This window comes from Podarcis tiliguerta, assembly GCF_965153285.1.
Source record: "Podarcis tiliguerta genome assembly, chromosome: 5".
In the NCBI taxonomy this organism is placed as follows: domain Eukaryota; kingdom Metazoa; phylum Chordata; class Lepidosauria; order Squamata; family Lacertidae; genus Podarcis; species Podarcis tiliguerta.
Genome location: NC_139538.1, coordinates 48841418 through 48869212, shown reverse-complemented (window position 1 = coordinate 48869212; position 27795 = coordinate 48841418). Strand labels below are relative to the sequence as shown.

General features: G+C 38.6%; 1 protein-coding gene across 1 annotated transcript in view; it reads right to left on the bottom strand.

Moving 5' to 3' along the window:
* NHLRC2 (NHL repeat containing 2) overlaps positions 1-27590 on the bottom strand; it is a 33632-nt gene extending 6042 nt beyond the window's left edge. The window contains exons 1-9 of the mRNA XM_083441100.1: positions 27387-27590; positions 25281-25433; positions 17648-18103; positions 16929-17050; positions 15571-15700; positions 4320-4419; positions 3420-3651; positions 2948-3070; positions 1261-1470 (exon numbers count right to left, since the gene is read on the bottom strand). Of these exons, the coding sequence (XP_083297226.1) occupies positions 1261-1470; positions 2948-3070; positions 3420-3651; positions 4320-4419; positions 15571-15700; positions 16929-17050; positions 17648-18103; positions 25281-25433; positions 27387-27552 (1692 nt within the window). The 5' untranslated portion in view covers positions 27553-27590. The remainder of the gene's footprint in view (positions 1-1260; positions 1471-2947; positions 3071-3419; positions 3652-4319; positions 4420-15570; positions 15701-16928; positions 17051-17647; positions 18104-25280; positions 25434-27386) is intronic.
* Between the last annotated feature and the right edge of the window lie 205 nt (positions 27591-27795).

The window sequence follows — 27795 nt, the reverse complement described above, 5'->3', positions numbered from 1 at the left end:
TGGCTAGCAGGACCAGTGGAAAGGAGGATGGGAGCTGTAGTCCAACAACATCTGGAGGCCACCAAGATGGCTACCCATTCAAATACTGTTTTTTCTTTATCTTAAGATGACATGAACAATGTTTTAAACAAAAGCTGCTTGTTACAAATTACTATAAAGGAGATTTTACAGAATCTGGCACAATTTATACTTTTCCAGTGTATTTGTCAGCTTTCATGTCAAACAAACGAGTAAATAAATATTACTTCTCTTGGCAGTTTTGACTTGTTTAGATGCAAATGCTTTATAGTCTAAACAGATACTTAGCTCCATTAGTTCAAGAAAATTCACTTGAATTTGTTAAGGAATTTGTTAAGGAAGTATCAGTAGCAGCTGACGAGTGTCATATGGATAAAAACATTCCTTTGAATAGTTTTACCGTACAAAATTTTATTTATAAAAATATTCATAAACTACTCGCTCATATATCATGACAGTGTACAACAATATACAGAGGTATATAAAACAAAACCCAAATTATCGGAAAAGTAACCGGCACAACTTGGAAAAAATACTTATATGTAAGTAAGGCAGAGTTAGAACCTGAAGGTGGCTGTAATATTGGCTATAGTTCTTTACGTAAAGTACACTGAACAGTCTTATTTGTTTATCTCCCATGTTAAAAGCTGGGTTAATTTATTTAAACCAAAGCAATTTGAAACAAGTTTGTCATTGATGCTTCTTCATATGTTTCCTAAACAATGATGGAAATCTGATAACTTTACACAGAGGGCCTATTTATTTGATAAATAGTTTGAAGCACTTTGCACATGCTTTATAAGTGTTTTATCTCATTTATTTTCACAAGCAGGACCTATTATTTTCATTTTACTGGGGGAGGAGGGCACAGACATCAAGCAGAGAGAATACATGGTGCTTAAGGCTGCTCTTTAAGATGAGACTTGAATCAGGTCTCCTATATCCAAGTTGAACAGTGCTATGAAAGCTGAAGTTTCTGTATCTCTGCTTACTCTAATTGCACTAGTATCCTTTCCAACCTCTTAAAACAGATGGAACATTTATTTTAAGCCTAACAGGATATCCTTAACACAAAAGCTGTTCAGTTTGCCAGATCATTATAAAACACTATGAGAATGCATTTACTGCTATGCTTCATGCTATCTGGTCAGTAGCATTAGGATATCTGATGAAAGATGACCCAACTATAATAACTTATCCAAAGTTGAAAATCCCAGATAAAGTTCTATAAAGGTGGCTTACCAGTGAAACAATTTTGGTTTCTAAATCTAGCACTTTTATCTGATGATTGTTTGTGTCTGCAACATAGAGCAAACGACCTCCGTCTTCAACACACAGGCCTCCGGGTTCATTGAAAGTTGAGGAAGTGAAGCTGGAACCGATGACATTGCTTGCTTCTCCTGTACCTGCCAATGTAGCACAATTCTTCATCTTGGGATCTACAAATTTAATCTAGAGAAAAGCAAAGCACGAGGAACTTTGTAAATAATAAAACAGAATCGTGTACTTATTTTTACTATACTACTGATGATAAAATTCTAAAGAAAGTAAAGTAGGGAACAGTGTCACAATTAGAGAAAATGCTGCCTGCTAAATATCCTGCTATCACAGAGGGGGAGCTAGTATTTCCAGTACAGTGGTACCTCAGGTTAAGTACTTAATTCGTTCCGGAGGTCCGTTCTTAACCTGAAACTGTTCTTAACCTGAAGCACCACTTTAGCTAATGGGGCCTCCTGCTGCTGCCACACCGCCGGAGAACGATTTCTGTTCTCATCCTGAAGCAAAGTTCTTAACCTGAGGTACTATTTCTGGGTTAGCGGAGTCTGTAACCTGAAACGTATGTAACCCGAGGTACCACTGTATCAAGAAGTGTGGTTTGTTTCACTCCCAACATACTATGATCTGTAGACAAGGTTTATTCTTGACTTACTGACTGTGGCTTGTTGGGACCAAAACAAACAACGACCCCTGGTTCAGACATAATGCTAACTCATTCATTGTTGTTTCCTCTCAATATGAACAGGGAGGACCAAAACAACCAAGTCAGGCATGTTCATGGTATACCAGCAACTAACATCTACAATGAAGTTTAAACTGGGCCACTGAACAAACTTCTTGCTTGCTACGGCATTATAGGCCAGTAATAAGATATTCAAGTGTTATTTATTAGCAGTATGAGGGATTTGACATACTCATAAAGTCACTTTCTTAAGTGTTTATGAAAAAGATACTATTAATAAGTGACTCCCAAAATTTCTGCAGGAAAAGAAGTGCCAAAATGCAAGCCCTTTTCATGTTTCTTGAAGATGTGCCATTTTTTGTCAAAGCATTTTTTGTCAAAGTGCGTATGACCGTGCCAGCTATCTCTGACATGTTTTACATGGCTCTCTGCAGCCATCATTACCATAGATCTGGATCACCACATCAGTAATATCTACAAGTGACCCATGTTTACAATGACTCCACAGCTTTTTATGAACATGACTAAGTACACATCTGAAAGAGCTTGGGTTTGCATCATCAGGCAAACCTAGGGAAGAGGGAATGCAATTTTTCAGTCAATTGTCCAGAACTTTCTCAGTAAACATTAGAAAAGAAATTAGCCAGCCACCTTCTACCACTCTGTCTACAGCTTTATTGCTTTTAGGTGTCAGAAATCTGATTCCCGACGTTGGACTTGTCTTGGGGGTCCATATAAGCAAATAGGAATACAGCCTTAGCACCTTTATTGCCTCTCCATATAATCAAAAGCATCTTCCACAAAAAAGCAGAAGTTGACAAAAAAATCAACTGTTATAACATACATAAATGAATTATAATTTGTTTTTTAACTCCAAATAACAGTTTTACTGAATATCTAAAACTTAACTTTGTAGTAAAGTTGGTGAAATGAAATTCAAGCAGTAAATAATGCACCATGCAGGCTCACCTTATGATTATAGGAATCTGCAACATAAAGGAGATTTCTTTTCTTGTCCCAGGTTACTCCTAAGGGATGCTGTAGCTTTGCATTTATTCCAGCTCCATCAATATCACCAAAGGCAAATAAATTCTTTTTTCAAAAGCATATATATATAGAAAGAATTATACAATTATTAAATTGGTTCAATTATTATTATTATTTAGCGCAAATAAACTAAGATTCTTGCTGAACATGATGGATCTTCAAACTATCAATTAAAAGCACAATAAAAGCATCAGCAGTTAAAGTTATGAAGTTAACATTTTGGAATGACAGGGAAGGAGCACTACCACAGTGATCAAGTTTATATTAACAATTGCTATAATAACTTTTATAAGACATGAAGAGTCATACAAAATAAGCTTACACACCACATCCCTATTGGGCATCTTGTTAAATCAAACTTGAATAGGAATAGGAACAAACAGCAAGAACTTACAATTGGGTCTCTTTCTCCTCCTACAAGGTGTTTCACAGCTCCATCTTTCAGAGAAATGGTGCGCAGAGTGCTGCTTTCACTGTCTGCTACAAAAAGGTAGTTCCAAGGCTCTTCAGCAGCAACAGTCAGACCAGAAGGCTGGGCAAAGCCTGCTTTATGGGGATATGCATTATTTCGGTTCTCTTCATTTCCACTCCCAGCAAACCGAAGGCAGGTTCCTTTTTTCAAGTCACTAAAGGGGAGAAATGGGCATTTCTATGAGTCCTGCCTTGTTATTTGAACACGCAGCCTGTCCCCCCCCCCCATACAGTAAGTTTTTTACTTACTGTAAAAAAACTTGGATACTTAGAATAAAGGGGAAAATCTTCCTTTTTTGCTTTTTACTCATTTTGAGGTAATCAGTTTTCTTTCCTGCTTCAAATGCTTCATTGGGAAAACAAGCAGGCCTTGTCCCCTTTCCCCTCTGTTTATGCTTTTCTAAGTATACTAAGCAAAAACTACTGACCAACAAATACACTTGCTTTGCTGGAAGCAAGAGCGTTTATGAACCAAGTGCTGATTGATCAGAACTGTTTGGATAATGAAGTAAAAGATGGAGAAATGTAAATACAGAAAAGTACAGCAAGACGTGATGCCTAATATTTATTGCATTTATATCCCACCTTCTTCTGTAGGAGCTCACGGTTCTCCTCCTCCTCTTCATTTAATCCCTACAATCCTGTTGTTAGACTGAGATGCAGTGACTGGTTCAAGGTCACCCACTGATCTTCATGGTCAAGTGAGGACTTGAACCTTCGTCTCTCAGGTCTTATTCTTATTCTTGAACCCCACCTAGTCAGTCTACACATTCCACCCACCAATTATTGACCTGGTGTTTCTAAACATAACATTCTAGCTTACCTTCCTTTTGGTAGTTTTCCACATTCTAACATGAGTGCCCAGATTTGATGTGTTCCTGCCATGGCAATCCACAGAACATCATCTTCATGAGTTGATGAAACTATAAAAAAGGATTAACATTGGATGAGCCCTTGTTGGAAGCTTTTCTCACATTTTGCATTAAAAAACAACAACCACCCAGCCCAACACTTTTCAAATATTCAGCCATTCAGTAAGATAACATAATCATACGTTGGTGTTATTGAATGTACAGGGGGGTGGTGTGTGGAATAAATATAAGAATGGAAGGGCAAATGGTCAAAAAAGAAGTATAAGTTTTGTTTGTAAGAGGCTCATGCTTTTCAGTCGCAAGTCGATATAAAGAAAACTGCCAAAACAAAAACGAGTACACAGTGCTATTTAACATTGTGGAAGATGTGGAAAATATATAACAAAAGTTAATTTGTAAATCTGTGTGGCGCATGGTAAACACTCAGAATTCAGAAATCTTTGCAAACTCTTTGCCACACAATTATTATTATTTATTAAATTTATACCTCACCCTTCCTTCCAAAGGACACCAGGGCTGCAAACACACAAGCAACAAAACAATTCCAATATATAAAAACAACTCCAATACAGAAACCAACTGGAAATGAGCTCTCCTTAAACTCTTGTTGAAGGAGGAAGGTAGGTCTTCAGCAGGCACTGAAAAGACAACTGGGATGGCGCCTAATATTCAGTGGGAAGGAATTTCAAAATAGATGTCATGACACTGTATTGGGCAGAATGGGCCTCCTGCTAAGATGATAGCTGCAGTGACTGATTGGGCATCTAAGATATGAGACAACATTTCACTACAGAAACCTAAATGTTTATGTCACACAGGTTCAAAAGCACAAATATAGAAAGTTCTAGTCAGAAATTGCATCATCTGTCAAAGCTTGGTAAAATGTGTCATTCAATAGCAGAACTAAGAAGAAAATCACTCTTCTTAGAAGCACAATTTCCTTTTCCCTTGTGGGGTGAGTACAGGAAAAGGAAGGGAGAGAAAGTCATTATAATTTCCTCTGGAAACCTAGGTCAAAACCTCCACAGTCTTTCTTGGCCAGTAAAAGCAATGACATGAGCCAATAGGACGAGATACGGAAAGAGAAAGGTACTTTGTACTAACTTAATTCTGCTATGCATAACTTCAAAGTATTTAAATGCAAAAAGTTCTTCTTTTGAGTATTACACCTATAGCATCTATCTGCATTGGTCAATGAAGTTCAGTATACCCAAAATATTAATCTTTGCTGGATCAATCTCAACTAAAAAAAAAAATCCAAATAGATTCTAAAGCCATTTCCCATTGTTTAGGCTATATGATACATTCTAATCTTCTATTGCACACCTCTATTAAGATCCTGAACTTCTATCTTACAAAGATCCAATAAGCATTTATAAAGAGCAGTTATGGGTTCAGGATTCTTCCTTTCCTGAACAACACAGGATTTCCCCCTGAAAGGTGATGAACACATTTATTTATAATAATGCTTCATTTGAAAGCAGAGTGCATTCTGGTGGACACTTTTAGGAACTAACATTTGGGCTTGATAACTGAAATACGTTATCAAGTGCTGCAATCCTATGTACCCTGGCTTGAAAATACAGTCCACTAAAAATCATCACGGCTTTTTTTTTTCAAATAAAACATGCATAAAGATTGAGATGTCAGTGTATTTTATTTTTCCCCAAATTTTATTGATGCAAACTTTCTCTTCAAAAGGTCAGTTAGTGCTGTGGTGTCACATGCAAAAGTACAGTAGACACATTTTATGTAAAGTAAGCATGCTTAAAATTCTATAAACATAAAAGAAAACAATTCAGTAGTTTTACTCTTTGATCACATATGGAATGCTAACTAAGATACGCTTTCCTCTTCTTCAACTCTCAGCTAATCAGGCAAAACCAGGGGTGTGCCAGCAGAGAAAGATCCATAGCATTGCCGGTTTTGATTCAAACTGGCAATGCAAAGGAACGTATTTCCTTTGTGGGCACAGCGCAAGCTGTGCTTGCAGACGAACCACCTTTGTATTGCCAGCTAGAATTCAAGCTGGAGATGCAAAAGAATATTTGTGCTTAAAGCAAGCCCTGCTTTGTGGGGTAGGTAAGAGACATGGTTGCTAAGGAAAAACTGGGAGCCTTAAAAGTGCACTCCCAGCTGTTCCTTGGCAAGCAAGGCTTGCTGTAAGTGCCTATCAGCAAGTCTGCTTGGGCAGAGAATGATTGTGCTTTGGAGTTTCCGATCAGGAATTTCGTAGCACAGCCGAACCTCACCCCAAGTGGAGTTTCCTCTAAGCACTGATCAACTGACTGATCCTGACAGCAAGTCTCACTTGCTCCCAACCAATTATTTCCCACCAACCCACTTCCTGTACAACACCTGACATCACAGGTGATGTCAGGAATGGGGCAGGTAGGCATCGTTTGGGGAAAGCGGTCTTACAGACCAAACTGAAATCTGCGCTGGGCCTAATCTGATCTATGGGCCAGAGGTTTTCTATCCTTGGGCTAAACTGAATGCTCTAAATTTTTAATACAACTAGGCTACCTCAAATTATATTTTATCTTGAATGAGATTTATGGTAACAATATTATCTGCAGAAGATATTCACCTACTTGATTTCCCTGTACAGCAGGGATGGTCAATTTTCTATGAAAACGGATGCCACATTATTCCAAACAGCTGTCAGGTCTATAAAAAAGTTGGCAGTTGGAATCTGATAGGTATGCAACACGTGCACTCAGTCATAACACTGTACTGGACACAAATATGTCATTAAAAACTGCTTGAGGGGCTGTATCTAAGCCACAGACTGCCAGCTGACAATCCCTGCTCTAGAGGAAAAACAAACAAAAGAGAGGAAGACAAACTTTCCAGTTTGCCAGTTTATAGGCATGATCTAACATCTGTTCCAATTACCAATCAAAATGTCACAGGATCTTGATAAATACAATTATGAGGCTCTATAAACTAAAGGTGCCTATTTTGCACAATGGGAGATATTTGCGATCTTAACAGATTAAAAAAGCAAAGTTGCCCCCTTTTTTGTAAGCACTACGCTCAATACAACACAAAGCTGCCCAGTATTTTATTATTTTATAGCACAACGTAGGATTGCAGTACGTGCTATTCTTCTACCAGTTGCTTTAAAATAAAATAAAAATACTGTCATGCAGTCAACATGGGCTGTCCTTCCAACTCCTGTGGGTTGTTATCGGTGAACAATATATTACCATACACGCAGGTCCCACTTTCTGAACACTTGTTATGCGAAAGTTCACTAATCCAAGCCTTATTATATGCATGGCTGATTCAGATATCTGAACAGCCAGAGTCTGAACACATTTTGTGATTATTTTGTGCTTTGCTCGTTGGTGGCAGCCATTTTTGGCCAGAAACCACGCAGGGAGGGAGTGGGGAGATTGGACAAATCAGGGAACAGAAGAGCTGGACAAATCAGTTATTCTTTTGTCTCTACAGTGGACCCTCTGGATATGAATTTAATTTGTTCTGGGGGTCCAAGCGCACACCAAAAGATCTGCATCCAGAGGCGCCGCTTCTGCGCACACACGCGGTGCGATAAGAGCGCTTCTGCGCATGCGAAGTACTTCCGGGTTTGCCACTTTTGCAACCTGAAGTTTATGTTACTCGAGAGTAACGTAACCCGAGGGTCTACTGTATTTTGCTGGTTGGCAGCAGTCATTTCAGGAAGAAGCCATGGAGGGACAGGGGAGAGAGATTGGACAAATCAGAGTTTAGAAATGTTTCCATTGTTTACACCTTTCTACAGCTCTCCAAATACAAATCATGGGTATTTCTTTTCACTTATAAAAATTCTACCCCCTCCCTGTAATTTTGGGATTTTTTGCTGTATAGAAATGTATATCTATTGCAATATAGCACTGAGGTACAGAAAATTGTAACATACACCTGGCCTAGGAAGCGTTAAGATAATTAAAATCATTGTTCAGATTTCTAGGCAGATTGTTAAATATGCATATCAAGATAAAAAATCATTGTATTTTAGATTTTATGGAAGCATTTGAAATACAAAGTAGTGTCTTTCCATAAAAAATGGCTATGTAGTAATAAAAAATTAGTCAGATCTTCCTCTATGAAAATTACTTCTGCAAGAGATCCTAGAAAGAGTACATTTCCTACTATATTTCCTGAGAGATTTTGGAACAAAAAGGAGTCTTTTGTGACTCAAAACATGCATTCCATCACAAGAAGTGACGCAAACAACATTTTGAAAAATCAAACAGAAAACTGAAAGTTGTATGGCTTTTGTCACTGAGCAAAGAAAGAAAAAGAAACTGTATTTAATATGTGCTATATTAAAGAAGGAAGGAAGGAAAAACAATTACCATATATAGCTGTACCTCCTCAGATATTTTATAAAACACTCATTGTATTCCACAGTTCTGAACAGAGTTATATTGAGATTCTCACTGCTTTTATAATCACATGCAGGATATGGCAAGGACTAAGGCCTTACTATATCACAACAGCCATTAATAGTCCAAAAATCCGGGAAATAATTGGCTTTGCTCAATGTCTACAAAACAATAACTAAAATACAGAAGTATTTTATATAGTCTCCCTTAGTTTAAACAATAAGCTTATTACAAAATAGTTTCATCTGGCCCATGAGCAAGGAATGTTATTTTTTAATCTAAAGTGGACATACTGCAGATTTTTTTTTTTTTTAATACAACAGATGAGCCTTATTGAAAAATCCCAGAGGAAACCAAAATATTATACTTAAACATGTCTCTCACTATGCTAGTAGAATCCCTAGTTGCACTTTACAATCCTTCTATGGATTTACCTAAAGCACTTTTACTTTGAAACAGCTACCCTAATAAAAATAATAAAGTAATTCCTTCACTTTTGTGCAGTTAAACTCCACATTCCAGCTAAGGAGTAGTTTCAAAGCAACAGCTTATCCTTATTAGGGAATATACATTCTCATTGCCAGCGCTGTTTGCAGCATCAAAGCATTTTATTTTTGCTTTGCGATTACAGCTCCACTGTAAAGATGAATCAACAATAAAATGCAGATAGTGATGGATTAATAGTCCTCATAACTGCATTCCTTTTACCTTTCCTGTAAAAAAAGAGTCATTTTCATTCTATCTAAGAATTCCAAGATAACAATTTCTCTATAAATGGATTGACTCAGGTAGGCAATATATAGGTCCAGCTTTCTCCACTTTCAATAGTGTGCAGCAGCCCATCCTATTTACCATCCTAGTTACTTGGGGGTGGGGGGGGGGTCTCCCTAGTAGTCCCAACACAACAGACCAGGGAAACAAAGGACTGACCTACCTAGTAAACCTATGCCAGGGGCTGTATCACTTTAAACATGATGGAACGCTGCACCATACAAAGCATCCCTTGACACAAAAACTAAATCTGGGGAAATGGTTATGGCTTGCAGTCTCTCTGGCACATTTCATCTGTGTGGAGATCTTTATTTTTTGAACACGTATAGATAACATTCCATTAAGTGAGCCCTAGCGATAATCTGAAGTTGTAAATCTGACACAGGTTGCCACCTCAAAGAGAATCGGGCTTGTTTCTCATTCTCCCATCTCTCTTGGACAACAGATATGGATCACAAACAAGGGAAACTGCAAACTGATAGGGTCTAAATAATAATAATAATAGCTGTCACTAACATCTCACTTTTCCTCTAGGGAACTCAAGATGCCATGTGAGGTTGTATTAGCCTCACAACACAGAGGTAGGTAGTTTAGACTGAGAGACGGTAACTTTCCCAAGGCCACTCCCTGACTTCATAGTTGAGCAGAGATTTGAAACTGGATTTTTAAAATCCAAAGTTAGTAACAGTGACACCACACATTGACTTTCACACAGGGCTATTGGAAGAGCCAGGTATGTTTCTCTAAATTCATTCTCTCCTAGAGAAAGGAACTGCCCTATAAGAGATTTCACTAAAATCTTTCAAGCATTCAGTTTGCATCCCAAGCTCTGTACACAGTGGGTAAACATACATTCAACAAGCAAAAACATGACCAGAAACAGCAGCTATTTCTACTTATTTGTTTTAAGACTCCAGATTGAATAGCTCTAATGTTAACAAAGTTTATCAACATCCTTCCACTGTTCTCTTTCCATCACATTACAGCCTAAAATTAGGGCCTGGTTACAGTGTGCCAAAGAGCCTTTGCTTCCCTGCATGAAATAAAATCTAGTGTATTCAACACTGCTGGGGGGTCAGTTGCTTATTTTTATCAATACTGTCGCTTAATTGCTCAAATTGTTCAGTTTTATTTGGTATAAAGTGCTTTAGGTGAGTTTATGTTAACAAAATGGTGATTAATATATTTGCATTACCTGATTTCTCATTTTGGAAACAAATTCTTTATCAACACAGCGACACTAATTCAATGAATAAGATCAGCATACATATTAAAGCAAGTTGGATTTAAATTCACCTCCAGGGAAAGTCTTGAAGGATTCTACTCATCTTGATTTTATAGAAATTTCACAGAAGTGTAATCAACCTGTTTTTACAGAAATGAGGCAGTACAGTGGTACCTCAGGTTAAGTACTTAATTCGTTCCGGAGGTCTGTACTTAACCTGAAACTGTTCTTAACCTGAAGCACCACTTTAGCTAATGGGGCCTCCTGCTGCTGCCGCACCGCCGGAGCACAATTTCCGTTCTCATCCTGAAGCAAAGTTCTTAACCCGAGGTACTATTTCTGGGTTAGCGGAGTCCGTAACCTGAAGTGTATGTAACCTGAGGTACCACTGCAATGCTCATTTACATACCGATATGGCACAAAATTGCACCATAGCACAATACAGTAACGCTGCAATAAATTACTCTCCTTAAACCTGAAGTATGATGATGCATGGCACTGTCAAGTGATTTACTCATTGTTGACCTTGGCAATGTAGAAACAATTAAAGTCTGCTGAACTTTACATAGATTTGTTGTACAGTTAATTGTAGTGGCACACAGAAAAGTTTTATAACTATTACAGGCATGGGTTCAATTGCCGTTTTACAAGTGAAATGAGCCTGAAGTATCACCATTAAAATGCTGCCTGGTTCAAAGGATCAGCCTCATTTTTCTCCCACGTCCCTGAAGTACTACTTAATGATGAGACAGGTAGGGAACTGAAACCAGGTTTGGCTATGTAGCAACTATATGTTTCTAAATAAAATATTTTTTTTATTAATAATTGTCTTTTAAAATATTCACATTTCTGTCTGCAGGATACAAGTGCAGGGTGAAAATTATCTTACAGCAAAGTTCAGTTATTTACTTGCAAGCAGAGCGCATACAAATTATGATATTGCAATGAACCAGCCCTTTCTTAACTTTTCTGACAATATAAAGACAAACAAAACCAACACAAATATCTGTGATGAATTTAAATCATACTTCTACCTATGACAGGGATGGGGAGCCTTTTCCCACCTGAGGCTCACATTCTGTTGTGGGTAACCTTCTGCATAAGTGATAGGAGGTGCAAGACGCAAAAATAGGTTTTTGTGACTCTTAACCTTGTACACTAGATTACAGTCCAGCTACACAAAAGATCAGTGTTCCCCCTACCACCACCACACATCTCCATTGAAGCAAGCAAGAGACCCTATCACAGTTCAAGGACCTCACAGTTCAATATTACAGCTGAGCAAAAGAACTCAAGGAGGCAAAATGCAACACTCAGATATGCACAACAGGAAGAAAAATCATAATGATAAAAAGTCTTTCCAAAATAGCAAACTGTATACAGTATAGGGAAAAGAGATCAAATGGAGTACAGGTTACCACCACCACCATTTAAGCAGAACTCTTTCGTGCAGTTAAAGAGAGGTCAGGTATGCTTGACAATCCCTGGTCTAATACAGCTCTTCGCATAGAGTGTGCAACAGGCTCACTATCTCTCAATTTCAGCTCAATCTGATACCTCTCTCCTGCCACATACACTTCTAATACATAAATTATCAATGCCATTTAACAAAGCCATTAACAACTTGGAAACAATTTGCCTATGAGATAACCTTACCCCACATGTGCCAATTTCACCGTTTCAATTGACTTACTTTGTTCTACTACAGGTGCCACACCATACCTATTCCATATCTGAATGAACTTGGTCATTTAGTATGACAGCACCTACATTTCTGAACTCCCTATCTATTGATATCAAGCAGGAGCTTTCACTGTACACTTTTTGGTGCATGTTAAAAACATGTTTTGTTCAGACAAGCCTTCCCAGATGCTTAGGAAGTTGAGGTAATTTTAACATGTTTTAGTATTTTAACTTTTGTATGTTTTGAAGTACAGTTGTAATTTTATTGTTTTATCTTCTTGTAAACCACTTTGAGGTGTTGTTTTTTACACAATCATGCTGTGCATACATTTTATAAAATAAATATTCACGTATGTAGTTCATTAGGACTATATTCCCTGTTCCCTGCTAGTTTCAATATAGTTTACTTAAGACTATGTGTGCTGGCTGATGCTTTTATAAATAGATGTCACTGTGTACCAAAATGCATATATTTTGGAATCTATGTTATACATGCAGATCACAATGCCTGGGTCATAGCTGCCTTCTTTCTGAAAGGCACAGAGCTATCAAGAACATTTCACACTTCAGTCAAAAGTGCATTTAGCACTGCTTGCTTTCCGTGGCACTGAATAAAAATAGAAAAGAATGGTACAGAAAGCTGAAATGTACATGACCATTAATAAAGTGCTAAGACTCCAAAACTATGTATATAAAATTCTGTTCAAGAACTCTAAAGCAGTAAAATATGCTACTTTAACAAAGCATGATAAAAAAAGGGGACATAATTGAAAGTTTGAGCAAAATGTTCAATGTTCAAACATCACACTAAACTTAGTTTAACATGATGTGAACAAGCCACAGCAAACCTCAAGCTCATGCACACACAACTTGCTTTGTTCCTCCTGTGCACCTGGGAGGAATTTGGACCTCTCTTTCCTCTTTGCTCGCTTTTATGCTTGACTATCTGGGCTTTTGGCATTAGTGTACAAAAAAGAAAAATCCGTTAAAAAATAGACAGCTGGCATAGTTAACTGAATTTCACTTGTTATCTCCTTGGGTTAGTAGTCTCAAACAGATGGGGCAAAAAAGCAAATCTTGGGCATAGCCACTGTTATAAGGTAAAAACTCCTTATCTTTAGAAGTATTTCTTGTCTCACAAAATAGACTGTATGCATTCACTACATGTGCAAGAGTGAGCATGGCCCAGTACAGGGGAATACTTCCTGTTGTTATTTGACAGCAACAGCAGCTTTGCGAGAAATCAATATTGTATGATTTCCACAATCAGGACCAGCAAGCCCTCCCATGGTATGTCTGAGGTATAGACAAAAGACTATGGTACTTGATCAAATGCTTCTATAAAGATGCTGTGTTGAAAGTGCGCTGCTCCACAAATGGACAACTTACAGGATCTGTACCAGCCACAAAGGGAGTCAAGCAAGGGTGTATTCTAGCTCTGGCACTGTTCAACCTATATATAAATGATATTGTCCAGTGTCTAACATCTCCAGTGTATCATGCCCCTAAACTGGCTACAAAACCCATCTCAATTCTATTATATGTAGATGATACGGTTTTTCTATCCCATACAAAAGTAGGCCTAAAAAGACTGATGATGGCATTTTCAGGATATTGCCAGAGAGTACAGCTGGCTGTGGATTACAAGAAAACCAAAGTCATGGTTTTCTCAAGAAACTATAGCGCCCATAGATGGCGCATGGACAATCCCCTAATTGAACAGGTCAACGTTTTCAAATATCTTGCCCTCATTTTCCAGTCTACAGAGTCATAGGGAGCACACCAGAAATGTGCAAAAGAAAAAGCGTCCCAAAGCACCCCAAAATTCTGACACACTTTTTCTACACAAAAGGTGGTAAACATATACCATCAGTCCTGGAAGTGTTCCAAGCAAAACTCCTAGCACAGTTGTTATATGGAGCTCAGATTTCGACAGGCACTCACCATTGATCTATGGAAGCTGTCCACTCAAAGTTCTTAAGGAAAATTTTCGCTGTACCACCCTGTGTCCCAAACGCATCATTGTGCCTAGAGGCTAATCTTCCCTTGGTAGAATTACGAATTTAGCGTAGGACACTTAACTATTGGCTTCACCAAAACTTAACACCCCCCCCCCCCCGGTCTAATATCCCTAGGGCTGCAAGATTGTGACAAGAGCACCTGGACTAAAACTGTCTACCAAAAACTTCACTCTGGTGGTTTATCACCACAACAGCTACTCACTTTGGGTTTTAGTAAAGCAAACAGTCTAATTTGTCAGTGCCTAAATCATACTGAGCATCAGAACAACTTGGCCACAATAAGGAAATTTTGCCCACGGTATGACAATTTTCCACCTATCCATTTTGACTCTCTGGCACCCTATCTGCATAACCTAGCAATTCTAAACTATAGATGGGCTTTTACTCTTGCAAGATTGAATGTATTGCCCTCAGCTGTACTTGAGGGACGATTCCAACAGATTCCACACGAAAAACGCTTATGTCTCTGTGGAGATGGCAGTACCAAATCGGTGGCGCATAGCCTTCTGGCTTGCACTCTTTATACAGACTTGAGGAATGAGGTTATCACCCCTCTTTTATTGTCCATTCCGGGTTGCCCAGCCACTGCCACAGTGTCCTTTCTCTTGGCAAATCAAGATGAGCAGGTGACAGCAAAGGCTGCAAGGTTTTTAGCTGGGGCAACTAGAATAAGATCCACCATTAATTCAAAACCCTAAAATGTATTTTATATAATTGACTTTTTATTTCTATTCTTTGTACAGTATATCGTGGTATTGTTTTATTGCTATGGCCGAAGGCTGACGCAAATAAAGATTCATTCATTCTGAGCTTGCCTGGAGTCAGGTGTGTGTCTCTCTGTGTGAAGCAGCAGTGACTGTACTCTCTCTAAATTAGTATTATGCCACATAACCACAGCAGCCACACTGTGTTACATCACATGACAGACATTTTGTTACTGGTACTCATGTGTCTGCTGGCCCCCAAAAGTTGGCAACTCCTGAAATATAATCATATGTAACCAAACGCTGAGAGAAAGGGGGCGAATTTGTTGTTTCTAAATAGCAAACTTCTGAAGTCTGCTTGTTTTTGACAGCTTATGAGATTAATGGGTTAAGAGTGTGCAGTTACAACTTCATTACAATACCTGATGTTCCAAAGACTACATCCCATGGTGAACTAATAGGCTGTTCCTCCCCTTTGGCTCCTCCTTCCTTATCTGTGCCTTGTAATCCAACTCCTGCAACAGTGCTCACCATCTCTAACTGGAGGTCAATCTAGAATGAAATCAGAATAATTTTATTTGCTTTTTATGTTATTTATCAAGTCTGGAAAAAAATATGTTGCTCTCTATTGTCTTAATGTGTCTTTATCATATTTTATTGCATTATAAATATTATAAAAAGCCTGGAGACTTTTTAAAAATAGATTGATGTATAAGTCTAGTAAATCAAATCAATTGCCTTCCATGTTCTTCAGATTTGAAATACAGTATGACTGGTAGGTAGGGGAAGCTGATTAACTGAATTTGTCTTTTATAGTTCTTCACATGGACCTATCTTTCATTCTTAAACGGCTTCCCTTTGAAATATTACTGAAATGTTACTGTTCTTAAGAAAAAGGTAAAGGATAAAGTAATGTATTCCCATAAAAATAATAATGGTGATTATTAGTAAGAGAAATATTATGAAGTCACTGAAAAGAACTTCTCCAGGATATTCAACATTCACAGGCCTAATCCACACTGTAAAATTATAATTGATTGAAACATGTACAAACAGTACATAATAACCTGGACAGAAATCAAAAGGTAAATACTGAAATCCTAGTTTTACATAATTTAAGTTGTAAGCGGCCTGACTAGCAAGGAGGCATGGTAACAGTTTTTTATTATATTATATTATAATATATTATTACATTACTATTACTATTATCATCGGAGATTTAGGCCACAAACTTTGACTTGAACATCTTATGTTCAGTAACACACTCCAATTCAAAATGATGTGGGCCAAACTATAATGTGCAGATTCATTTGTGAGGTGTACATATGGTCTCATGTGAGGGGTCTGGCATTCAAGTGAGCTGAATGAGATAACAAGTTTCATCCCAGCCCTATGATTCCATTGCTCTGCTGAGTAATGATAGTCTCTTGCTTATATTCCTAGATATTTCCTAGAGGGAAGGGAGACAAAACACATGGTTTTGCAGAGCCAAAATGCATTTATTTAAAAATGGAACTGAGAAATCATGGCACACAGCATTATTGCATTCCTTTCTCTTTAGGAAAGCATTAAACTGTTGTACCTAATAACTTGCCTTAAAAGCATATGTGAAAAGGAAAAGAAGTCTGTTCCAAATACTTTGGAAACATGTTTATAAATATTAGAAAAGATTCTACTTTCAGATACATTGCATAGTTACTTTCACATCCATTTTACCAATGTAACTCATAAGAGAATTTGGCCATTCTCCTACAATTTTTTTCTAGCTAGGAAAGTTTACCTTCCTAATCAGATGGTTTTCTGTATCTGCTACATAAATAATATTGTTCTTTATAGCCACTCCCTGTGGAGAACTGAATAATGCTTCTGAAAATGTCCCATCTTTTCTTCCACTGTTTGGTCCTGAAAAGAAAACAAAACAAAAAAGAAATCAGCAGAATTAGAATTTGCATCAAAAGATTAACCGTACGTAAGCGTAAAAGCTGATAGAGTTCAGGAGCAAACATTTACCCAATTTTAGAAGTCAACCTAAAATTAGAGAGCCCTGCATTGTTTAATTATTTAAGAGTTTGCCATTTATTTTCTTCAAGGATATTATTGTAAAAGAATATTCATATTTAAAATGTACTTGTGCAAATGGTCTTGAAATATGATTTGTACATTTCCCAAATAATATTTTGTAGGCAATACAATAAAAACAAACCAGCTGCAATTACAAGGATTTTCTTTACAGCAAAACCTCAAGTTTCAACTTTTGCAAGGCATTACACAGCTGTAAAAACAGAATTCAAAGCATTTACCGTACCTAGTCAGAAGCCCAGAGCAAGTAACAATTCATTTGTGGCAGACAACTTGCTACACTCTGCACGGAAAACAGTTTTTAATAACACTTTTACTAGTACAGTACTAGGAAGGGTACCAGCGACACAGAATTCAAGATCTGCCATGACAGCATAACAGCTAATATGAAAGGCTTTCCTACATTTAAGTTCTCCTTACCTCCAACAGTGTGCAGAATTTGACCATTTTTCCTGACAACCACAATCCTGTGATGTCCAGTATCTGCTATTACCAATCTGTCCCCAGAGTTGTCCACTGTAATTTTGCCGGGAAAGAGCAAAGGCGAAGGTGGCAAATAGTCTCTATAGAGCTGTGCTCTAATTTTATTAGCATTGATTTGTCCTTGTTCTCTGTAATACTTTAGGGCTATGGATGTAAATAGAAATAATTTGTCCTTGTGTCCTTCACCAACCAGAGTGAACAGCATATTCCCACGAGGTCCAACAATGATCAAGGTTGGCCAGCAGGATACTTCTAGCTCGTGCCAAAGAGTTGCATCAGCATCATTTACCACGGGATGAGTGATGTTGTATCTAAGGACAGCACTTTTGATGTTATCCAGAACCTTTTCATTTGGAAATTTTGCTGAATGGACACCAACTACAAGGAGACCATCTGAAAGCACAGATAAAACACACACACATATTAAATGCTACTTAGAGGCAATAAAAAAAAAATTAAATAAAGTGCAGATAAGGCTGGATCAAAGGCAAGTTCCCTAAATGGTTACATGATTAGACTAGAGCATTTTGTAGTTATTTGGCATATGGGGGAGGGGGGACAGTTCAGAAGCTCTGGTTTTAATCCTCACAGTAGGACAGAGTTCCACTGAACATTATGGAATTTAGTTTAGAGTACATATGCACAACATTTCACTGTTAGTATTAGGAGAAAGAATTTGCTTTGTACAGTACATCTATGACCACAAGGAAGGACATATCAAAGATCCCAACTGAATGAGAAAAGGGGCCATTAAATAAATGAAACCATCAGCTATGGGAGAAGGGGTAAAGAAGGGAATCAAGAATAGGTTTTCAGGAATTGAGGAATCATAAAAGCATTTGTAATACAATAGTTGGAGCTTCCACACAGAAATGGGCACAACCGCAATGTATGAGGGCCTTGAAACCTAGTACTGGCTTAGTAAGGGATGTAAAATTAGGAACAAAAATTAAGTGTGCTATAGTTGCATCCTGCTCCTTATAAAAAAATACTGGCTACATTCTCATCCCAAACTGCAATCACAAAAGAGCTTGCAGCAGCCTCCCTTTCTCTGATATTTTTAACTCCATTGGCTCCACAGCTCCTGGTTCGCTGGTTCACACAATATGCTAAGACAAACCTTTGCTCAGCACATGGAGCAAATGAGACAGAAAAAGGGCTTTGTGTCATACTTGCATGAAGATGAAAGCCCACAGGCTTGGATGTGGAGGATGTTTATCTGCAATGATAGAGGGCCTATTATAATGTTTAGTGCTACTGCAATCCAGCCTGATGGTCAGCCATTTGTCAGCAGTTCACACCAATCTTAGAGAACACTCAGCCTTCAATGACCAGAGCAAGCATCAAAACAACATTGTAAAGTTTTTCCTAGTTCAATTGCAGGTATGTTACTACCTCCTCACAATGCCAACATTCCTGGAATTGAGTTTTCCAGAGAGCCAAGCTTGTAGTTCTAAAATTCAGTTATCATTATCTGGTTTCATTACTTTTTAAATATATTTATAAATGTAAATATATCACTGAAACCTTGCCAAGCAAACCTAGCATAGAAACAAGCTCAAATTAACATTCTGCATTAAATGTTTCACATATGAATAAATGTTGCATATAATTAACCAGTAATCCATGAAGCTACTCATCTCTCTAGGAACAGGAACTAATGTGCTACTCCACACCAACCTCAATCTACATTTCACCGAAGTGGGTTTTTTTAGCTATGGTTTTATGCTTTGCTAAAATATAGATGTTGATTTCAAAAACAAAAGCTGTTAGCTGCTTTGGAGACCGTACAAGGAAAGGCAGGGTATAAATATTTTAAATAAATAATGTTGATAAAAAACTATGTTCTCAAGCATTTAAGATAAAATATGAAAAAAGCAATAAACTACACCAGAAAAGTTTCATGTAACCAAACTACTCTTTCTACTTTTATAATGTTTTTATGTCTATTGACACTTATCAAAAGATATACAAAAGTTCATACCCAATACAAAGTATATTTTTATAATTACCAAAGCAAAAAGAAAAAAAGAAAAAAATAGAAACAAAAAGAAAATAGATGAAAAAAACTTCTGATTCTGTCAGTCAGCTAAATATAGTAACTTGTTCAAAGTACAGGGGTACCTCGGGTTACATACGCTTCAGGTTACATACGCTTCAGGTTACAGACTCTGCTAACCCAGAAAAATTACCTCGGGTTAAGAACTTTGCTTCAGGATGAGAACAAAAATCGTGCTCCGGTGGCGCAGCGGTAGCAGGAGACCCCATTAACTAAAGTGGTGCTTCAGGTTAAGAACAGTTTCAGGTTAAGAAGAGACCTCCGGAACGAATTAAGTACTTAACCCAAGGTACCACTGTATTCACTCACTAAAATCTAACTATTCTATTTTCTATAAGCCAATAGACATCTTCCAAGGACCATTTGTGTGTCAGCTGTACACCAGTATCTGACGCTCGTTATTTTATCATGTCTCAATGCCCCATGAACTGCTTTCGTAAGGAACTAAACTGACAGTGTGGAATTATGATACGCTGATACTTTTGTGAAATTTCCCATTTTTAAAATACATGCCAATATAAACTCATTACAGGGTGAATAAAAACCAGTAACAAAATATTCCATCTGTCTCCTGCAGAACAAAGCAGACTGCAAGAGTAGGGAAGCCTCCTGATCATTAGGCTGCTGGAGAAGGAATGAAGCTCTTAATACCTCCTCTGCTAAACTAGTAACTTGTGGGTTTATTTGCAAGGCTGTGCTTGGCACAGTAATTAATTTCAGAATGCGAGGACTCAGAGTGTAAGGGAATGCCTAATCCCAGGAATGGGACTTGGTTGTTGTTAATCAGTGTTGAGGGAAAGGCTTTTAGCACATTTTTATAGAAATCACATGTCTGAGCCCTGACATTAAACACAGGTTCTAATTCATTACATGTAGAAAATTGGGCTGCAATACTAATCCCACTTATCTGGGAGTATGCCCCAATGAATGTAGTAGGACTTATATGTGAATAGACATGGTTAGGATTGAATTGTTATTAAAAAAAATACTGTCCAATCAACTGTGGCATCATCAGTCTTAAATTACTCTAACAGCTTAAACACGATAGTAACCTTGAACTCATTTCATAAGTATTGAAAAATGGTATGAAAAAATTGGCACTGTTAAACGTTAATGAGCAAATATACCACTAGGTAAAGAGACCCCTGACCGTTAGGTCCAGTCGCGGATGACTCTGGGGTTGCGGCGCTCATCTCTCTTTACTGGCCGAGGGAGCCGGCGTACAGCTCAGATCCGGGTCATGTAGCCAGCATGACTAAGCTGCTTCTGGCAAAACCAGAGCAGTGCACGGAAACGCTGTTTACCTTCCCGCCGGAGCGGTACCTATTTATCTACTTGCATTTTGTGCTTTCGAACTGCTAGGTTGGCAGGAGCAGGGACCGAGCAACGGGAGCTCACCCCGCTGCAGGGATTTGAATCACCAACCTTCTGATCGGCAAGCACTAGGCTCTGTGGTTTAACCCACAGCGCCACCTGCGTCCCTAATATACCACTAGTAATGTCTTATCAGTGAATAGTGGTGCAAATTTAAGAAGAAAAAAACACTTCCACCCACCCCTCCATCTGCAAGCAAATGATATCAATCTGCCCTTCCCTGCCCAAAAGAAAAATAATTATTTCAACATTCTAATGACAGCTAATTTATTAAAAAAATAGTTATATCACCCTTCCAGCTCCTTAAAACAGAAAATCTCACAAGAATTTCCCCTACCCTTCTGTTATGTAGTGTTGACAGAACATTACCATAAATAAGATTCTAGCAGTCTGCTCTGTTAACAGACAGAACCCTGTGGAAGGTGATAGCTATCTAATTTCAAGGCCTCTTCCCACACATAAGATAAACAATTCCAACTCTTCAAACTGCACTGCATTTAATTACATACCAAGTGGAACAGAGAACTTTAATTTCTTATTGATATCAAATTCAACTGCATCCCTTTTGCTTTCAATAGGGTCTGAAATAGGATAGCAAAACATTTCCATCTTGGATGTAGTCCAGTACTCTTTCATCCAAGCTTGGAATCAATGTTTAAATTCTGAGCTAGGGATTTAGTAAGAATAAGTGCACAATGTAATCCTTACAAAACCTGGCAGCTTGTTGTCAGGCTCTGAAGACATGCTCATGACTTCAGGACAAGTTCTGCAATGGAGAGTCTAAATACCATTGCTCTGTCTCTGGAATAAAAAATGGAACCGAAAATGAGATACAGATTTAGTGTGCAGACTAGAGTTCCCAGATCTCTACTACTCCTTCCTGTTCTACTACCCAGACCTGGTGATATGGCAGATGAATACAACTTGGTCTGCACTCACAAGCAAGATGTATCTTTTTGTCTGCTGCTTATCAAGTATACAAAAGCTATAGTCCTATGCACACTGAAGTCCTTAGTGCTGAGTATGCATGCATAGGATCAGTTTTTTTAAAAAAGGAATAGACAACATGTCCACGAAGGCTTTAACAGAAAAGGAAAGGATACCAAACTACAAAATCTCTACAGATCAGATATAGAACTGCAGCAGTATGTAGTGCCACTTCAAACATTAACAGAAAGGATGCTGTTTGAGCACATTAACTCTGTATTATGGAGAAAATATTCATACAAGAAAACATGCAGTAAACTGTGCAAAGAGCTTGTTCAATGGTAGTTTCTGAGTAGTGTGCTTGCCAAATGCTTTCACAGACCTTCTCGTCACACAATACAGTAGTCAAAGCAGAAATGCACACCAGCAGCTTGATCCTAGCACTTCAAACTTGCGTTTCATTTATTTAATTCCAGGTCAAACATCAGTCTCAGTAATTTAGGGAAAAAGTAATTCTGATTTGAGAACACTTATATCAACATATATGCTCTAGTTGAGATTCCTGCATTGGGAGGGTTGGTCTAGATGACTATTGGGGTCCTTTCCAAATATATCAAATGTAAAATTCTACTTTGTGAGGATGCAGTTGGATTCAATCTGCACTGAAAAGATTACACAATAGCAGCAAACTGGCCTTCTACCAAAGTATTTCTGTCAAGAAGCACTTCCTCATACAGCAATCCAACAGGCCATTTCTAAACTGTTGATGTGAAATGAATGTGCATTAGGGCTTAAAATAACCTTGTGAATGCCACACTGGATGCAGAAATAGCACTAGCAATGATAAGAGCAAGAACATATCTGATAAACATGCTAACTGGCAACAATTCATGTTCTAAAATACACCTACAAAATTCCAGATGTACACGTTAATTAAAAAAATGTGATGACCTTGACAATGTCATATAACAACTCATTGGGTTTACAATCTCCTATCACATAAATATAATAATGGACTTTTGTTTTAAAACAGCTACTTACAAGAGAATATCTGTAGCACAATAATATAAAATATGTACATCAGAATAGCAAGAGCTTATGCTAGAATTCTAAAATTAAGATATGTATTCCAGCAAAAAAAATGATAAATTTTAATTTTGCAAACTAGAAATTTGTACTTATAGTTTGCTTAAGTAAGACACTAAGGTTCATGCAACATGCCTATTATATACTACGCAGTAACAATTTCACACTTAAATATATTGGGTTGTATTTAACATAGCACTCAAGGGATAATTCTGTCAGTGTGAGAATGTTTTCTTCTCCAAATCAATAGAATTTGTTGGCTAGAAATGTTGCAAGCTACTGGGTCTTTATGTCCAAAATGGAGAGCTCTGGTTTAACAACTAGGATGAAACCATGAAGGAAGATTCTAGCCCATTTTCCTAGTTTGTTAAGCAATATATATCAAGCTAGCATACCTCAGTTTGCACATAACAGGAAACTGTTAATACAATCCAGGATATTCATGCTGAAGTCAGGACACAATGGGAGAGGGGCAAAGGAGGAGAGCTTGGCCACAACACTTATTCCTGGCTTCACAAACTATGTTTTGTGAAGAAAGGCATGATAACATTAACTACGTCATTCTCAGTAAAGTGCAGTTGGGATTCCAGTAAACTGTACCCAAGAACGTACATTAATGTGTGTACCTAGAATCCTTCCTATGGAACATTGTCTAAGAGGCTCTATATGTCAACCATGAGAACCTGAATGCAAAATTGCAAATTGTAGACGGAATCAAGATTTCTAATCTATCAGTCACAATCTCAGCCAGTTGGCTGCAAATCAAGCAGTGCTGTTACAAACCCTTTGACAACCAGATCAGGGTTACAGAACAGGTGGCACCCCAGATGCTGTTAAGATTCCAACACCATCATTCCCAGCCCAGCAGGGTCCATCAAGCAAGTTCAAAGGTTCTACTTCCCTGCAGTGGACTATGCTTCCCTACCTATGTGCAGTGCCAGAATATGCTTACTTATTAGGGTAAAACATAGGGTAAGCATAGGTTGATGATCACTAAATGGAAGATCATCAAGTAAAAAGGAACAATGTACAACAATGTACAGTGGTACCTCGGGATGCGAACAGGATCCGTTCTGGAGTCCCGTTCGCATCTTGAAGTAAACGTAAGACGCAACTGTGCGTCTGCGCGGGTCGCGTTTCACCATTTCCGCGCATGCGCGTGACGTCATTTTGACTGTCTGCGCATGTGCGAGTGGCGAAACTCAGAAGTAACGCGCTCTGTTACTTCCGGGTCATCGCGGAGCACAACCCAAAAATACTTATCCTGAAGTGTATTTATCCCGAGGTATGACTGTAGTCTCTTTAAATTATTTACAGTGCAGTCTTATGTATGTGAGTGCCAATGATTTCAGTAGGGTTTAGGTTGCAATCCAACCCCACCATAGCTGTCAACGTTTCCTTTTTTTTAAGGGAAATTCCCTTATTCCAAATAGGATTCCTCGCAAGAAAAGGGAAAAGTTGACAGCTATGAACCCCACCCCCTACTCCCTGACAGTGGGGCTTTGTAGAGGAGCAGAGAAACCATGGCATCTGCAGCCTGGTCATTCACAACAGCTACTGCAGAAGGAAGCAAGTATAATTGGGCTTGATTCCTTAGCCGGCTCTGGTTTGGACCCAATGCTGATGCAAGTGAGACTGTTTTGTGATCCAGTGGCTCTGAGATTGGCTCATCCTGCCTCTGGAATGCCCCATTTAAATGTTTTATGCTGGTCCTCACCAGCGGGCCAACTGCCTGCCATTTGGTAGGTGGTAGGAGGAGATTGGCACCTACAGAGTGACATAAGTTTGTTTTTAATTGCTCTGCTATACCCTAATAAGCACGCATACGAATGCATCCAAAATTCAAACAGGAAGGAACAGAGCCAAAGGTTCTGGACTCCAGGGTATTTGTGATCAGATCAGCTTTTTCATTACAAAATTTTAAAAATGTTTCTTCTATAATGACAAATATACAGCAGGGCATTACTTGGAACAGGATAGCAGAATACATGAAAATACAATCATTAAAAGAAAGTGTTTAAATTAATTTTTGACAATGCCTTTGAGAGCTACTGAATTTATTCAGATCAAATGCTATAAAAGATTTACAGGGTCATCCAGAAAAAAAATAAGACTTGTTGATACCTTTCACAGAGTACTTCTGCTCTAACTCATGGAGATCAGGTAGTATGTGAATACAATTGATGCAACAGTAAGTGAAGAAATCTAACACCACCACTTTGCCACAAAGGTCTTTGTACAGAGACAGTGATTCTTCTGTATTCAGCCATTGTAAATCTGAAATCAGAGGGCAAATAACTCCATTACTTTCAAGAAGCAAAAGCACAAGGAACTATGCAAATTCAAAAATAGCAGATGACTACTGCTACATTCAAATTAAAAAGAAAACTTTTCATACATACATCTACTTAATATTTCATAATCTGTATTTTTTCAGGACTCCCAAGATAACCAACCTAACATAAAACTGGGAAACTACCCTATTTCACATTTAGGCATACTAACTTTCAAAAACAAACAGCCACACATCCAAAAGTATTTTTCATTTTGTTAAAGAATCTTTTTGACAACAAAATAATATTATTCAATTTTGATGTTGACATATATGACATATAACCATACAATAACTTGAAGTGGAGCTAATTCTTAAGCATCCACTTTCATAACTGGCAATTTTAACTCATAAGGAAAAGTAGTTGGCTGTTACTATTCTTTGCAAGGTGAAATAATAGTGGTTGGTTGTATTTTTTTACCCATCTTTCTTGTGGAATACTTCTCAATATATCTACAATTAAGTACAGTTAGTTGGCATTATTACCTTCTGTTGAAATAACAGGTAATCTGAAGTAGTTTGAACCAACAAATTAGTGGGAATACCAGTGTCAAAGTCTGAAACAATGAGAACAACTTGCATCTGCTACTTATCCAACCAACCCGCCTAGCCTCACTTCAGTGAGTTCCACTGGTGGTAGCTTTCACCTGTCATGTGGGTGGATGCACTGGGGTGATCCTCACTGGTGGTGCTAACCCACCAGCAGAGGCAGGCAGGACTGTTTGCAGGGACACTTCAACCAAACCAGTGACTGAGTTTGGGCTTTCAAATTTCAGTGGTCCTTTGCGACACCAAAATCTCTCCCCCCCCCCATCATCACTGTTGCAGCGTACCTTCTTGGCTCAGTCTCCAGTGTGGGTGAATTGGCTTCACTCCCCTAAATCCACCTTTGTCCAAACCCCCTCCAACACAGATGTGAGGGTTGGGATTGCACTGCCTCTTCTGAATAGACACATATTGCATTTCAACTGTGCATGGGGCAGAACTCTGCATGCAGCAAGGTAGTCATTGCTTTTAGAGTTGGAAGGGACCCTGAGGATCATCTAGTCCAACACCCTACAATGCAGCTGTCCCATACAGGCATCGAACCTGCAACCATTGTCTTATCAGCACCATGCTCTAACCAACTGAGCTATCTGGTCTCAGGCATCGGGCAGCCAAATATCCAATGATTCGGAGTAAGTACAAGTTAACAAATAACTTTGGAGTAAACATGAATGGAGTTGCAGCCTTGTTTCCCAAGATAGTGAACAAATACAACAACATAATTACTGCCCTGGATCTAAGCATCAGCTACCGAGATTACAGTTCCCGCTTGTACCTTATGTATTTGCTGAAAGGGTGGAGGAAAAGGGAGTTGTCAGCACTGACACTATTATTTTTAATCTGGAATGTGTTGCTTAACATTGCTTGCGACCAAAGAAAGAGTTTAAAGTGAATGTGATGGGGGCCAGGACCATCCGTTTAATTCTGGATTATTTTTTAAAGATGTAAGAGAGACCCAGAATAATTTTGCAGGTGCAACTGTTTTCCACTTCTGCATGCAACTCTTTTTTCTATGTAACTATTATCAATGCAGGTGCCTGTGTCCCTTTTCATTTCTGAAGAGAGGAGAAAAACTGGTGTATATACAGGGGGTTGGCGGCGGGGAGAAGAATGCAAAAGAGTTCTCTTAAGTTTCAAGATTGCAAAAACCCATTGCATTAAAAAAAAATCAATTGCAAGCGTCGATTGCAACATCTAGTTTCCAGCACCCAGAAAGAAAGAGACGATGAGCGGAAAGGGACGACAGGAGGAACACCAATTCGCGCTGCGAGAGCTTGAGGATGCGTGGAAAGGCGGCGTCTCAGCGCTGGGCTTTTGGCAGAGGTCCTTCTCGTCCAATCCTCAAAGCTCACCTGATCCGAACTCGGGGACTTTCAAATCCCGCTCCCAGGTGTCCACCTTCCGCAGGTGCTGATATACCAGGTTCTCCTTCTCCTGAGCCGTCGTCGCTTCCTCCAGCGCGCAGTCCAGCTGGCTCTGCGCGGGCTGAAGGCCGGCCAAGCCCCCGCCGGCCGCCATCTTGCCTCTCTAACTCCCTCCCGGAGAGAAAGAACTCTGAGAGGAGAGCGCTGCCAGTTTACTGCTCTTCGCTTTCGCTTTCAGCACTTTCGAGAGACTGCTGTCTGGTCAGTGGAGCAAATCGCCCTCACACGTCCTACCGTGGCGGGGGAAATAGGGACGTGGTAACAAAAAAATAAATCAAATTTTCGGACTAAGTGGTTTTTGTTTTCTCCTTTTGTATTTCCAAAAAAGCATCCCAAA